The following is a 14,094-nucleotide window of genomic DNA, read 5'->3' on the forward strand; positions in this document are numbered from 1 at the left end:
CCATAATTTAACCTTTGACCACTTAAAAATGCTTTTGTTTACACAGCAGCTTCAAATTTAAAAGTAGTTTGGGGTAAAATACCATCTACATAACAAGGTTGTTTATTCCTAACTTCTGGCACAAGATTTATTCAAAACTAATTTGACTTTGGTGAGATTCACTAGATGGCAACATTTCCCCCACAAAAATAAGTCAGTTGACAAAGGAAATATGTTGACAAAATGTATGCATTGTTTCCTAATAATGCATTTCAGAGCAGCAGCCCCTTTGTAAAAAGAAGTCACAGGCACTCAACTTGGGCAGCTTCATTCTAACTTCCAAAGACCATTTAAGCTTCTCGAAAGGGAAAGCTTTTAAATATTACCCATCCCACCCCACCCCACCCCTTAATTCTTTAATGGGAATTGAGTATCGCAAGAAAAGTTAGCATTTGTTCTCCACCCTACTTTCCCTTGAAAGGAGTAGCTTGCTAGGCCATTTCGGACACTAAGAGTCAACAACATCGCTGTGGGTCTGGAGTCACAGGTAGATCAGACCAGGTTGGGATGACAGATTTTGCTCCTAAAAGGAAATTAGTGAACCAGATGGTTTTAACAATTGTGAAACTATCACGATTTGAGACTTGCTTTTTATTCCAGATTTATGACAGGAATTTAAATTCTAGAAGCGAATATTGAAGGATTTGAATCAGTGTCTCAACTGAGAATTAGCTGGACCCTCTAGATTAGAAACTAGTCTATTAACATTACAACAAAGTCACCATCTCCCCATAACAAAATAGTACCCATGGCATGCAATATACCCAGGTCTAGGTAGGTGACCTTTATGTCTTTTAAGCGGTTCCATAAGGGTACCAAACAGGCTTCTGTGAACTATTGTGAATAAGCAGCATTACTCAAGCATGTCACATGGTTGAAATGGAGTAATCAGAGAGCAAGATTTCAGTAATTTCAAGGCAAAGTTAAAGTGTCTTCCCAAATGAAGTAGAAGTTGATATGGAAGTTTACGTATTTAAGCCCAAATAACGAAACAATTCACAGTACACTCCAGTACTGTGATGAGATAGTAGGAACTGCCGATGCTGGAGAATCTGAGATAACAAGATGTAGAGCTGGATGAACACAGTAGGCCAAGCAGCAGGAAACCTGACGTTTTGGGGCTGGACCCTGAAGAAAACCTGAAACTTCGACTTTCCTGCTCCTCTGATGCTGCCTGGCCTGCTGTGTTCATCCAGCTCTACACCTTATCTCTACACTCCAGTACTAATGTTTTTCAATATCATAAAGCTAAACATTTACTATCTAAACAGCACATATTACCTGAAAACAAACTCGAGGACATGGTTTCAAAGGGAGATTTGATCCAATCATTCGGACGACACTGCGAGAGGATCCATAAGGTTTATTTTGCCATATTGGAATCATCTGCAAGGTAAAAATTGCCACAAAACAGTGGAATTTTCCATATCTAGAAACAATATATAGTTTTATGCAAAAATGAAAATTTAATTCCAAATTAGTGACAGCCACATTTGGAAAGAGGCAGTCAGCACTTCAAACTGAATATGGAGTCATAAATGAATCTGATGTGTCAAACTGCAAACAATGTGGTTGTTGTAGGTTAAATCAAGGCATTCAAGAGAGTATTCAATGATTATTGGGGGCAGGAGGCCAGTTTGCAATGCAGAGCCATGTCCAGCATGGGGTTAATTCTGTTCTGAAGGAACATTAATTCTACTTTCTCTCCACAGATGCTGCCAGCCTGCTAAGCTTTCCCCAGCAGTCGTTTTTGTTTGATTTGCAGCATCCACAGTTCATTGGTTTGTTTTGTTTTGTTTTGTTTTAATATTGAGTAGTCTGGTATTTTCAATACTAAATGTTGTCATTTAGGCGGAAGTGGCTCAGAGTTCTGGTAACAAGCCCCTTACTATCAACAGAATTCCATCCTATTTATAGTTATTATTTGTTGGTTTGACCCACTTGGAATGCTGTAGGCCTGGAGCAATGGTAATGCCCAATCTGGTACTACAGCCCAACTGGAGTCAAAAATCGGGGGGAAAAAAAAAGCCAAGGTCAATTCGCAGCTCGAGTTATTTGCACACCAGTGATAACAAGGAGGTCAAACTTTTCCTGTGGCTCTAATACACACGTTCTGAATATTACTGCATTTGTTAAACGGTAATTGCCCAATTTAAGTGCGTTTATTAAGTTTTTTTTTTAAGTTTCCATATTAACAATTAACTAGAAAAGGTTAAGCTTAATTTAATACTTAACTTCACACGAAGTAAAAGCTACAATAGTGACAATTGTTTATGACTCTTGGACAAAAATTTTAGGCCCGCTACTCATGGCGGAGAGAGGCTCCGCATAAAGTTAAGAACGTACCGTATATTCAGAGAAAAGGAAGGGGCAGCTGGCCCTTCCAGCATTAATTGCACCGACACATCGACAATGATAAAACTTACGCCATCCCCCTCACAGCATCAAGACCCGGTGATGCGGGTCAAGTGCCTGTTACCACGGCCCTTTTAATAAACGCATCGCCTATTGGCTACGAGGTCAGCCAGCAACCAATTGCCTTTGAGGAAAGGGGGTATGTGGCACTGCGGCCTAGTTCTTAGTGCTAGAGCCGACCCCCAACCGAGTGAGTGGGAGAACCACCCTCCGCAGAGCCTGACCAATCTGCAGCAAAAGCATTGCCCCAGTACTTATTACATGCAGTAAATGCTGAATAATGTTTTCAGCGCGTTATTATGTTTGATAGGGAATAGGAATTTAGCCCTAGTGTTTACGTTCTCTCGGTCCAGTCAGATCTGTAATATTAATTAGTGAATGTTGTGTCTGAGGTTTTTTTAAGTCAATGCATGGAGATGGCTGAAATCATATCTACCAAAGATTTGGGGCGAAGAATTTGTTGTGGCAAGTGATTTGCTATTGCTCAGATTAGCTACTAACATTATTTTCACTTCCGTCTTATTGCAAAACTGTGCTGTTGAGAAAATAGTGAGAACATGTCATCAAATTGTCGGGATCTGCTGAGCGGTCAGCTTTACCAAATCATCTCCTGATGAGCAATATTAGTTGAAAATCTTAATAACTGATATACGATAAGACGCAAGTAAGTGTAAAAAAAGATCTTCTGCTTTGGAAATCATTGGTTTTTGATGTGCGATTTATGTTTCGATGTTTTAGATGTTTTTTAAGACTGTCGTTGAAAAAAACTGAAGAAGACGGGGAGCTTGCGTGAAGGAAGAACTCCGAATTAGAATAATGCATAGTTGCAGTCCAATCTTTGATGTTTTGAGTTGCTGTCTAATTCTATGTGTCATCATGGATGAGTGGGAAGAGCGCTTGCGTCTAAATCAGAAGATTGAGTTCGAGACCCACGGTAGAGATATGACTGCCTTGCAAATGATATTTGGTTGTCAAGTGGTATACGTTCAGTCATCAGAGCTAGAATGTGGAGTTTTGGTGTCCAAGGCTGATAGTTATCCCTTTGCCAACATCATGAAAATAGGTTATGTGATTATTAACATATTACTGTTTGTGGGACTCTATAATAATCAGTTACCACATTTCCTACATTATAACAGAGTGACCACATTTTAAAAGCTTTTGAAGGAACACTTACATTACTTCCAATAATATGGAGCGTATTAGCATGGGTAGAAAATTAGCTAAGTAATAAAAGACTAAGAGATGTCATAAGAGGGGCATTTTCAGAGTGGAAACTCATAACTAGTGATGAGCCACAGGGACCGATGCTGGGGCCACAAATATTTACAATATATATTGTTGACTTGGATGAGGAAAGTGAATGTACCATGGCCAAGTTTGTGGATGATCCAAAAAAAGGTGGGAAGACAAATGGTGAGAATGACACGAAGAGTCTTCAAAGAGACATAGAGAGGTTAAGCAACTGAGCAGAAACTTGGCAGGTGGGATCTAATGTGGTGTTATGAACTTTGGCAGGAAGAAAATAGGAGCTGTTATTTAAATGGAGAAAGATTACAGAAAGCGAGGGACAGAGGAATTTGGGAGTGACTACAGAAAGTGAGGGAACAGAGGAATTTGGGAGTCACTACAGAAAGCGAGGGAACAGAGGAATTTGGGAGTCCTACTCCATAAATCACAAAAAAAATCTAAGTTCAGGCACTAGGGAAGGCAAATTGAATGTTGGCCTTTATTTCAAAGGGAATGGAGTATAAAAGTTTGCTAAAACTATTGAACAATTTCAGGTCCTTATCTATGGAAGACATACTGGCTTTGGAGGCACTCCAGAGAAGGTTCGCTAGGCTGATACCAGGTGTGGAGGGGCTATCTTATGAGGAGAGGTTGAGTAGGTTAGGCCTATGCTCATTGGAAATAAAGAAGAATGAGGGGCGACCTTATTGAAACACAGAAGATTTTTAGGAGACTTGCCAGGGTAGGTCACCTTTTCCATCCTGCCTGTCCTTTTGAAAAGTTATATACCTCCAAATATTTAGTTCCTGCATTCGATCTCTTGTAACCATGCCTCTGTAATGATGGGATAGAAGAAATAAGAGTAGGATGGACAATGGATATTAAATTCGCCATGAGGATGATCCAGTAGGAGAATTGGTGTGTGACAATGTTCACCTGAAATTTCAAAACAATACAAGAGTTAAGTGTTTGTCACACAATGACTGTAGCTGTATTGGAGAAACAGGGAATGAAGAGAAACATTTGTGATAAATAGTAACTAGAATTTGAAAAGCAAAAAAACCCAAGACCTTTCACAGCACGACACCCACGAGGAGATGTCTGAGATAAATAATAATAGAAGCAGAACATAGGAATTATCAATAGCAGAGTCATGAATATAGATTTTTAAGGAGACTTGAGGATAGATGATGAGACAAATCAGTTTGGAGAAAATATCCAGAGTGTGGAGTAAAAGGAGACATTTTGGCCTCCAATAATGTAGGAAGAGAGTTATAATGCACAGTCAACCAGAACCAAAAGAGAGAAGCATGTTATCGAAGACAAAAGTCTGGCAAAAGTTGCAAAATGTTCCATGGACTTGCCACTCTCAGTTATTTTGTCTAACCACATGTTCCTATACAAACCCACTGTTCCTCTAACAATTTTATTTCAAATTCCCAGCTCCATCAGCCACTACACCGTAAGTTGCCTCAGTTGCTTTAAATTATCCCAAGAACTTCATTCTCGTGACTCAACATAATAGTAGGTTGCTTCATTTTCCTCTGGAGAGTTTGTGTAGATAGCTTGGAATCTCTGTTTGGTAAATCTCTGTCCATAAACATTGCATCCACTTTGTTTTGAATTACCTGTTCTGAATGGAGCCATCCTGCAAATCAATAAGTATTTTAGCCTAGGACTAGTTGATTTGCGCTCATTATTCTTGGGAAAGTTTCTTATTCTTCTAAGTATCACATTCTGAAGAATGCCTGTGTTGATTGCTTAGAGGATTGACCTTTGAATATTGGTTTATATCTTTCACACTTCTAAGACCTCTGGATTTTCACCATTTTCTGGTGTTCAATCCAAGCCCATATTTTCCTATTGAATCATCAGCATACCCGCTCTAGAGGTCTACTCTGTCCCATCCCCAAATGTTTCAGTGACTGCCTATCTATTCAGCTGTTTGTGCGTTTGTAAAAAATTATCCTAGTACTGTTCTTTCCAGTGAAATCAGTCAGAACAACACCTTTTGTTTTTTTTGCTTCACAGTATTTCTTGGAAAGCTAGATGCTGGAGAAGGATTGTTTTAATTATTCATTCATGGGATGTCTGTTTCATTGGCTGGGCCAGTATTTATTACCCATCCCTAGTTGCCCTCAAGGGGGTGGTGGTGAGCTGCCTTTTTGAATCGCTGCAGTTATTTTGTTGTAGGTACACCCATGATGTTGTTAAGAGTGAGTTATTATAATTTATGTTCTATTATATATTACAGATATTGAAACTTCATTACTAACCAATAGAACCACAACAATCATGCGATGTGATAAAAACCCTTGGCTTAAGAGTCAAAATTCCCATGGGGAAAGACTTGCATTAATTGAGAAGTATTCTACAAGAATTGCAGCTGCATTTGCAAGGGCATGGAATCTTCTAAGTGCAGTGCTCAGGCACAAAAAAAATTATGCAAACATCCATTAACAATAAAAAGAAGATACTGTCCTAAAATGTGTGTAATACTGAAAGAAATCGAGTTTGATGTTAAGGTACCTAATCACAAACTCAGAAAAGGACATTGCCAATGAACAATAGGTGATTTACTTATTAAACATATAAAAGCTGAAGAAAAAACTTAAACATGACCAAATATGTGCGGAATTTGACTTGTCATTGTGCATGCTCATGTCGACAAATTATTAGAATATTTTCAGTTCATCACTTTCACTTCAAACACGTAGGAGAAAAGTCTTTATAAATATTAGCAAATTACTGTTCCATAAATTATTAAAATTGCCCATTCGTTCTTGTCAATAGTCAGAAGAGGTAGGAACATGAGAAGGCCCCTCAAACCTATTCTGCCATTCCAAGCAATCTGATTATTACCCCAACTCCACTTTTGTGTTTATCCCCAAACCTCTTGACTCCGTTATCAATCAAATATCTGTATAACTTAGCCTTAATTATATTCAAATGACTGAGACTCCAGTGCTGTTCTGGGGAAGAGAATTCCATGACCATAAACTTTCTGACAGAAGTAAAAGTTCTCCTCATCTCTGTGTTAAATAGGAGACCCCTAATTTTTAAATCATGTTCCCTACATCTAGACACTCTCATCAAAGGGGAACATCGACTGATCATCAACCTTGTTAAATGTTAAATCCTCTCAGGATATTTTCTGTTCCAATGAGACCACCTTTCAATTTTCTAATCTCCAATGGGAGTAAACTTCAATCTTAGATCTCTAAGTAACATGTTCCTAAAATGCACATAATCTCTTAACTATCCTTTGAGAATAGTGCCCCAGTAGTTCAGTCAGTAGGTGCATCTCTTGGTATGCTGCAGGATAGTAAGATACTATATTCAATTAAAAAGCGAAGAACTGGAAATCTGAAACAAGAAAAAGTGCTTGAGAAACTCAGCAGGTCTGGCAGCATTTGTAGAGGGAAAAATAGAATAAACTTATTTAGTTCAATGGCCCTTGTCAGAAGTGAAGATAGTGGGAAAGGGTAGTATCTGTGCTGGTAAGGGTATGGAGTTGGGGGGAGGAGTGAATAGAATATATAAAGACAGTGCTAAGAGAAAGAGAGAAAGGGAAAAGGCAAATAACGAAATTGCTGATGATAAGCTGAGGGAGTGATAAATACTGAGTATGGTGTGAAAGGGTTAAAAATTGGCTGTGCTGGGAGCAACCCATACAAATCAGGGCCTAGAGTGTGGCGGGGTGGGGGGGGCTGTGCATGGGGAAGGTAACAAACATAGAGGAGGTTGTTTGCATTCTGAAATTGTTGAACTGAATGTTGAAGGCTGTAAGGTACCTGTAAGATGAGTTGTTATTCCTCTAGCTTACATTGAGCATCACTGGAGCTCTGCAGCAGGCCTGAAACAGAAATGTTGGCTTTGGAACACGGTGGCATATTGGAATGGCAGGCACCTGGAACATTGGGGTCATTTTTACAGAAAGAGCATTGATGTTTGGCAAAGCAGTCATCCAGTCTGCATTTTGTCATCCCACTGCACAGGAGATCGTATTGTGAGCAGCGAATACAGTACAGATTGAATAAAGGGCAGGTAAATCACATTTTCACCTGAAAGATGTGTCTGGAGCCTTTGTTGAGGTAAATGGGCAATATTGCACTTTCTGGGATTTCATGGGTGCTATGGGGGTGTGGGGAGGTGTTGGGAGTGTAGGAGGAGCCAGGGTGTCCTGGAGGGAATGGTCCCTACAGAATGCTGACAATGTGTCTAATGTGGCATCCCACTTGAGGTGGTGGAAATGGTAGTTTATGATCCTTTGGATATGGAGGTTGGTGGAGTGGAAAGTGAGAATCAGAGAGACCATACCATTGTTGTGGGAGTGAAGAGAGGCAGCTGAGCATCCTTTTGACCCCAGTGGTGGGGAATCTTCAGTTGAGGAAAAATGTGAACATTTCTGGGGCCTCCATGCTGAGTGTCATCATCAGAACAGATGCAACAAAGATGGAGAAACTACAAGAAGGGGGAGGAGGCCTTACAGGAAGCAGGGTGGATGGATGTGTAGTCAGAATAACTGTGGGAGTTGGTGGATTTGTAAAGGATATCAGTAACCAGCTTATCCCAGAAATAGCAATGGAGATGTCAAGGAAGGGAAAAAAGGAGTCCAAAGTGGACCTGGTAAAGGTGAGAGCTGAGTGGAAGTTGGAAGCAAAATTGAAAAAAAATTTTTCAATTCTGGGCGAGAGAGGGAAGCAGCACTGATTATGTCACTGATTGAATCACCAGAGATAGAGTCATGGGGATGGACCCAAGGAGGACGGGAAAAAAAGTGTTGCACGTAACCCCCAAAAAGACGGGTTAACTGGGTGCCCGTGGCCACACCTTTGACTTGAAGAAAGTGAGAAAAAGTATAAATAACTGCAGTGGTCCTCGCTGATCAGGAAAGGAAAGCAGCAGGCAAATCACCTTGGTAACGATGGTAAAGTAACCAAAACAAGGGAGTGAGACATCCATAGTTGAGAGGTGGCAACTGAAAGTTTACTTCTGAGAATAACAGGAGCAGAGAGAATTCTCCAGAGGACTGTGTAAGTGGTCCCTACAGAAGTAAGTAAAATTGACGTGTCTTATAAGAGAATTCTTGGGGGAAGTGAACCTGAGTGTGTAACATGTTGTTATAAACCATATTAATAAGTCAATAGTGCTTGTATTGTTTAAGTGTTACAAACATTAAAGTTTTTTTGCAAAAAGTGAAATCTTGTGGTCTGGTTCAGCTGGTTAATGCAAGATGTTCAGTTTGCTTTTTAATTATATTTAACACTGGCCATTAGATTTTGGACTTAACAATACAATTTGAAGAGGTCCTGCTAAATATTATCACTTCTCCTTCAATAACAGGGAATCATCGGTTACCAATATTTCACAGATAATTAACTATTCTACTAAGTAAGATGTTAGCAAAAGTATTTAATTTGTCCAGAAGTAATTGACCATATCATTAGTTAATGACACTCCTCACATTTAGAAATTCAACTGTAATACATTCTCAAGTGTCAGTGACTCACCGGGGTAGCCCACCGGTAATCGAGTCCTACTATTCCCAAGGTCATCACAAAAGTTAAAGATTTTAAAATAAGTACATAAACTTCCTCAATTTACCTGATTTTCAGAGCCAGATTGATAGAAAGCACAAACCAAGTTTCTGTACTTAACAAGAATTAATATTTATTTAGCCATCTAGTCTGCATGGACCCTCTAAAGAACATCTCACCCAGGCCCACCCTATCTCTGCAGCCCCACATTTACCATGGCTAATCCAACTAGCCTGCACACTATCTGGCAATTTACTATGGCCAGTCCACCTAACCTGCACATCTTTGGACTGTGGAATGAAACCAGAGCACCTTTTGGAAACCCACATAGACACAGAAAGAATGTGCAAACTCCATGCAGATAGTCACCCAAGACTGGAATTGAAACCAGATCCCTGGTACTGTGAGGCAGCAGTAACTAACAATTGTGAGCTAACCATTGAGCCACTGTGCCACCCATTGTAATTACACTCTAGATATAGGTAAACAGTGATAAACTGTTGCCATACAACATTTCAGACAAATAGGTTATGAGCAAAGGAAAACTGGGCAGGCAGTTTAGTGATTCTATTCATGGGTTACTGAGATGATGCTTATGATTCTGATGCTGGTCAGAACATTGCTTTTCAGTTGTCTTTCTTCAGATGCTTCTATTAGTTTAAGGACTCTGACATGGAAAGTCACATTTTACAACAACTGCTGAAGGAAAGATTAACTGGACTAGTTTAGGTTTAAAATAGGTTTTAACTACAGAGAGTAGAGACAGCTTCTATGACGGTGAAGATCAAAATACTTCTTATCTGTCTTGACCCTGCCCCAAGCTGTGCAGTTACCTGAGAAGCAATCATGATTGTTGGCAGGCAAAAGGCTTTTATCATCGATAACTGATCACTAGTCCATAGACCAATCAACATCTTGTTGCCACCCAGCTATATCTGTACAAAACCCATTGACTCCATTCATCTGCATGAACTGCAATTATTGCTTGTTTATACAATGCTTGCCATGAGTGTCAAATGATTTGCTTTTTAAAACATGCAGCAATCCTTTAAAACACTAGTTTTAAAACAGTTCTTTCAGTCCATAATTTTAAATAGCACAAAATTAAAAGGGTCCAGACCCGAAACATCAGCTTTCCTGCTCCTCTGATACTGCTTGGCCTGCTGTGTTCATCCCACTCTACACCTTGTTATCTCAAAATTAAAAATAAATTGTCTTTACTTGAACTTCATTATCAGAATAGTAAACCAGGGTCTGATTTTAACTTATTTAAAACCCACTTATTTAAAAAGTGTTAGAATGGGACTAATTGTTCTTTTTTTCTTACTCAATTACTTTTTTATTGGTTTCCTCTGTTATAGTCTTACCATTATGTGTACCTCAGTTGGGTCAAATGGTTATCTGTGCAATGAATAAGGATGAATTCTATAGACGCCAGGAGTGAAGCAGTGTAATGTCACTTCGTGACCTTGTAATGTCAACATAAGAATGGATCTCAAGGAACAGAGGCAGGAGAAAAGGCAAGAATATTTTTCTGGTGTGAAAACAAGGTAGGATATTAAATTTAACAAAGTAACAGTTTAGAATGCTGAGAAACTGGCAGAGGAATGACTTTTGGCAACATCGTGGGGGTGCTAACTAATCATTTAAAACAAATTTTAGCATCAAATTTAGTTCACTGTTCACTGAAATAGGAATTGATAAACCTGTGTTTTAAATGCTTCAGTGGAGTTGATTATTTGAACAAACAAATTAGGAGCAGGAGTGCTGTACAATTTAGTAATAACATGGCTGATCTGATTGTGGCTTCAAAACCACATTCCTGCTTATTGTTGATTCCCATTAACTCCCTCATTTGTCAAAAATCTCTCTACCTCATACTTAAAAATAATAAATGGCCTTGACTCCACAACTTTCTGGGATAGAATATTCTATGGATTAACAGCCCGCTGAGAGAAAAAAAATTCACCTCATCTCTGCCTTAAATGGGGGACCCTTCTTTCTAAAATGTGTCCTCTAATTCTGCTTATGAAGTTTCCTGGACTAAACACTTATCAGTTCCTTAACTAATAATAATTCTAAGTATAGCAAAGTACATGTTAAAAATGAGAGTGTCTTGATTTATATGGTTCATTATCATACTTATCAATAACACCCCAAAGTGTTTAATATGAATTATTTCAAAAAGTAACTTTGGCAAATATTACAACTGTTTTAAGCACAACAATGTCTCACAAAGTCTTGCTGTTATTCAAATTTGTTTGCTTTTATTTGTGGCAGTGCTGGAAAGACAGTATTTATTGTCTGTCTCTAATCGTGCTGAATCAACTGTATAGTTTGGTATTAAAGTCACATTTGGGTCAAACCAGGAAGGGCTGCTGGTTTCCCTTGTCTGAATCATCAGTGAATCAGTTGCTTTTCTTTGCATTTTTTTGTGCTGCACCAATTTTAATCGTTCCTGACTTACGCTCTCAAATTAGTTGGATTTATTGAATTAATTTTCCGAACCCCTTACTATGGTGAGATTTGCATGTACAACTCTTTCTATCTCTATTGCCATCTCTCTCTCTCTGTCTCTGTCTCTCTGTCTGAGTCTAGTATCACAACTCTGCCACAGCAGCTAAGCTTTCAGGCAGGCAGACAGTACTTCAGTTTAATATCTCTTCTATAAGAAGAAACCTCTGACTGTACAAGGGAAAGAAACAGGAAGCTACACCAAGTGCAGATAATATCAGCAGAAACTCAAGTTGTGTTCAATAACATTTGAGCTTAAAATTCTGCAGTCTTTCTTGCTAGATTGTGGAATTTTAAGTTTGAACTGCATTGTTTGCTCTACATTAAAAAATACTTGTTATAAACAAGTCCACAAAACGTACAACACCATCAGGGTAAATTTATCACCATTAGGATTTTGTGTTAATTGTTTGTTTTGGATTGCCAACTGGAAGGTCTAAAAACAATGTCTGTTGGATTGAAGGACACAAATAGGTAAGTTTTGAAAAGTTTTTTTAACAATTAATGAAGGAAGTCATTACTGCTTTTTAAAAAATTCATTCATAGGATGTGAATGTTTTTGTCTGGGCCAGCATTTATAGCCCATCCCTAACTGACCTTGAGAAAGTAGTGTTGAGGTGCGTCCTTGAAATGCTGCAGTCCATTAGCTCTGGTTCACCCACAATACTGTTAGGATGGGATTTCCAAGATTTTGACCCGGTGATACTGAAGGAATGGCAATATTTACTAAGTCTGGTCATAAACGGCTTGGAGGGGAACTTGCAGGTATTCCCATATATTTGCTGTCCTTGTCCTTCTAGATGGTTGTGTTCACAGGTTTAGAAGGTACTGTCTGAGAAGGCTGGTGAATTTCTGCAGTGCATGTTGTAGATGGTAAACATTGCTGCTACTGAACATTGGTAGCGGAAGGAGGGAGTGTTTGTGGATGTCGTGCCAATCAGGTTGGCTAATCTGGTGGTGTCGTAATTCTTGAGTGTTGTTCAAACTGTATTCTTTCAGGCAAGTTGGGAGTATTCCAACACAGTCCTGACTCGTATCTTGTAGATGGTGGACCAGCTATGGGGAATGAAGAGGTAAGTTGTCAATGCAGGATTTCTAGCCTCTGACATGCTTTTGTAGCCACAGTATTTATATGACTAATCTTGTTGAGCTTTTGGTCGGTAGTTAGCCCCACCCTCCACTCCTCCAGGATGCCAATAATCGGGTATTCAGTGATGGTAATGCTATTAAATGTCAAGGGTTGATGATTAGATTCTCTCTTGTTGGAGATGGTCATTGCTTGGCACATTGTGTGGCACGAGTGTCAGTCCAAACCTTTAGTCCAAGTTTCCAGGTCTTCCTGCATTTAGACATGGACTTAATTTTTTAAACTTTATTTTCAGCAATCTTAAATCAATTTACTCATATGGTGGGTTGACATTGTGATTATTTTGTGAAGAACCAATTTTTTGTTGTATTAAACAAACTGCACTGAGTTAGTGATAATACAGTGTGGAGCTGGAGGAACACAGCAAGCCAGGCAGCATCAGAGGAGCAGGAAAGCTGATGTTTTGGGTCAGGACCCTTCTTTCTGACAGTTCTTACTATCTCTTGTATTAGTCCTATGAGTTTTAAGAAATTTTGTAGAATTACTTCACTCAACAAACTGTGCCACATTAATTTGACATGAATTATTCATGTTAATTTTTTTCACATTTCAAAATGTGAAAATGAACACCCATATCAGCAGTTCACACTTTCGACTTGCTGTACAAGTCAACCCCATTTTTGGAGGCTTCAATGGTTGACTTATATACATTGATGTGTTGACGTCGATTGTGTTTTCGATTCTCTTTGCTAAACAACTTTACCCTTGACTCCTGAACTGTGTAACTTCCACATAAAAATCTGAAAAGTGAAGGGTAATTATTTTTACAGCAACAAGGAATGAAAACAAAACAGACATTCATTTAAGAATCAATTCAGAATTCCTGAAATGGATATCATTCTGAAGCAGTTGATCTCAGCTTGAGTGGGATTGGGCTAGTAAGGGAGTAGGAGTAGCTACCCTCGTATGCCTGTCTTGATAATATCTGCTAATCTCTGTTGTTTAATATTGGATAAGCAGAAGATTGGACTCATGGTTGAAAATCCTGCTAATGCTTAGATTGGTATATTAAACAATGGCATCATTACTGAGGACCCAAAAGATTGCATCTCAGTATGTGTCATTATACAAGTCACTATTCTCAGTATATGGTGGTAAAACTAGTATATCTGAACCTATTGGAGAAACAGTCAATGCAATATTCTAATCTCACAGTTCAAATGAAACATATAAACCATTTAGTTTATATTATTTGGAACTTCTTTATTA

At 38.8% G+C, this 14,094-nt stretch overlaps 1 protein-coding gene across 12 annotated transcripts in view; it reads left to right on the top strand.

Moving 5' to 3' along the window:
- The first annotated feature begins 1,797 nt into the window (after window positions 1–1,797).
- The window catches only part of si:ch211-15d5.11 (nuclear receptor coactivator 7), a 98,316-nt gene continuing 86,019 nt past the window's right edge, over window positions 1,798–14,094 (top strand). For 3 of the 12 annotated variants that reach the window (XR_007264956.1, XM_048613073.1, XM_048613071.1), the window contains exons 1-4: window positions 2,603–3,118; window positions 5,939–8,319; window positions 8,422–8,739; window positions 10,586–10,774. Coding sequence is in view for 10 of the 12 variants with exons in the window: in XM_048613073.1 (XP_048469030.1) it covers window positions 10,713–10,774 (62 nt within the window). In the remaining 2 variants the exon portion in view is untranslated. Of the gene's footprint in view, window positions 1,821–2,602; window positions 3,119–4,238; window positions 4,427–5,938; window positions 8,320–8,421; window positions 8,740–10,585; window positions 10,775–14,094 lie in introns of those variants that run through there. The other 9 variants (XM_048613064.1, XM_048613069.1, XM_048613067.1 and 6 more) reach the window with 9 other exon arrangements.

This window comes from Rhincodon typus, chromosome 27, assembly GCF_021869965.1.
Source record: "Rhincodon typus isolate 14 chromosome 27, sRhiTyp1.1, whole genome shotgun sequence".
Taxonomy (NCBI): Eukaryota; Metazoa; Chordata; class Chondrichthyes; order Orectolobiformes; family Rhincodontidae; genus Rhincodon; species Rhincodon typus.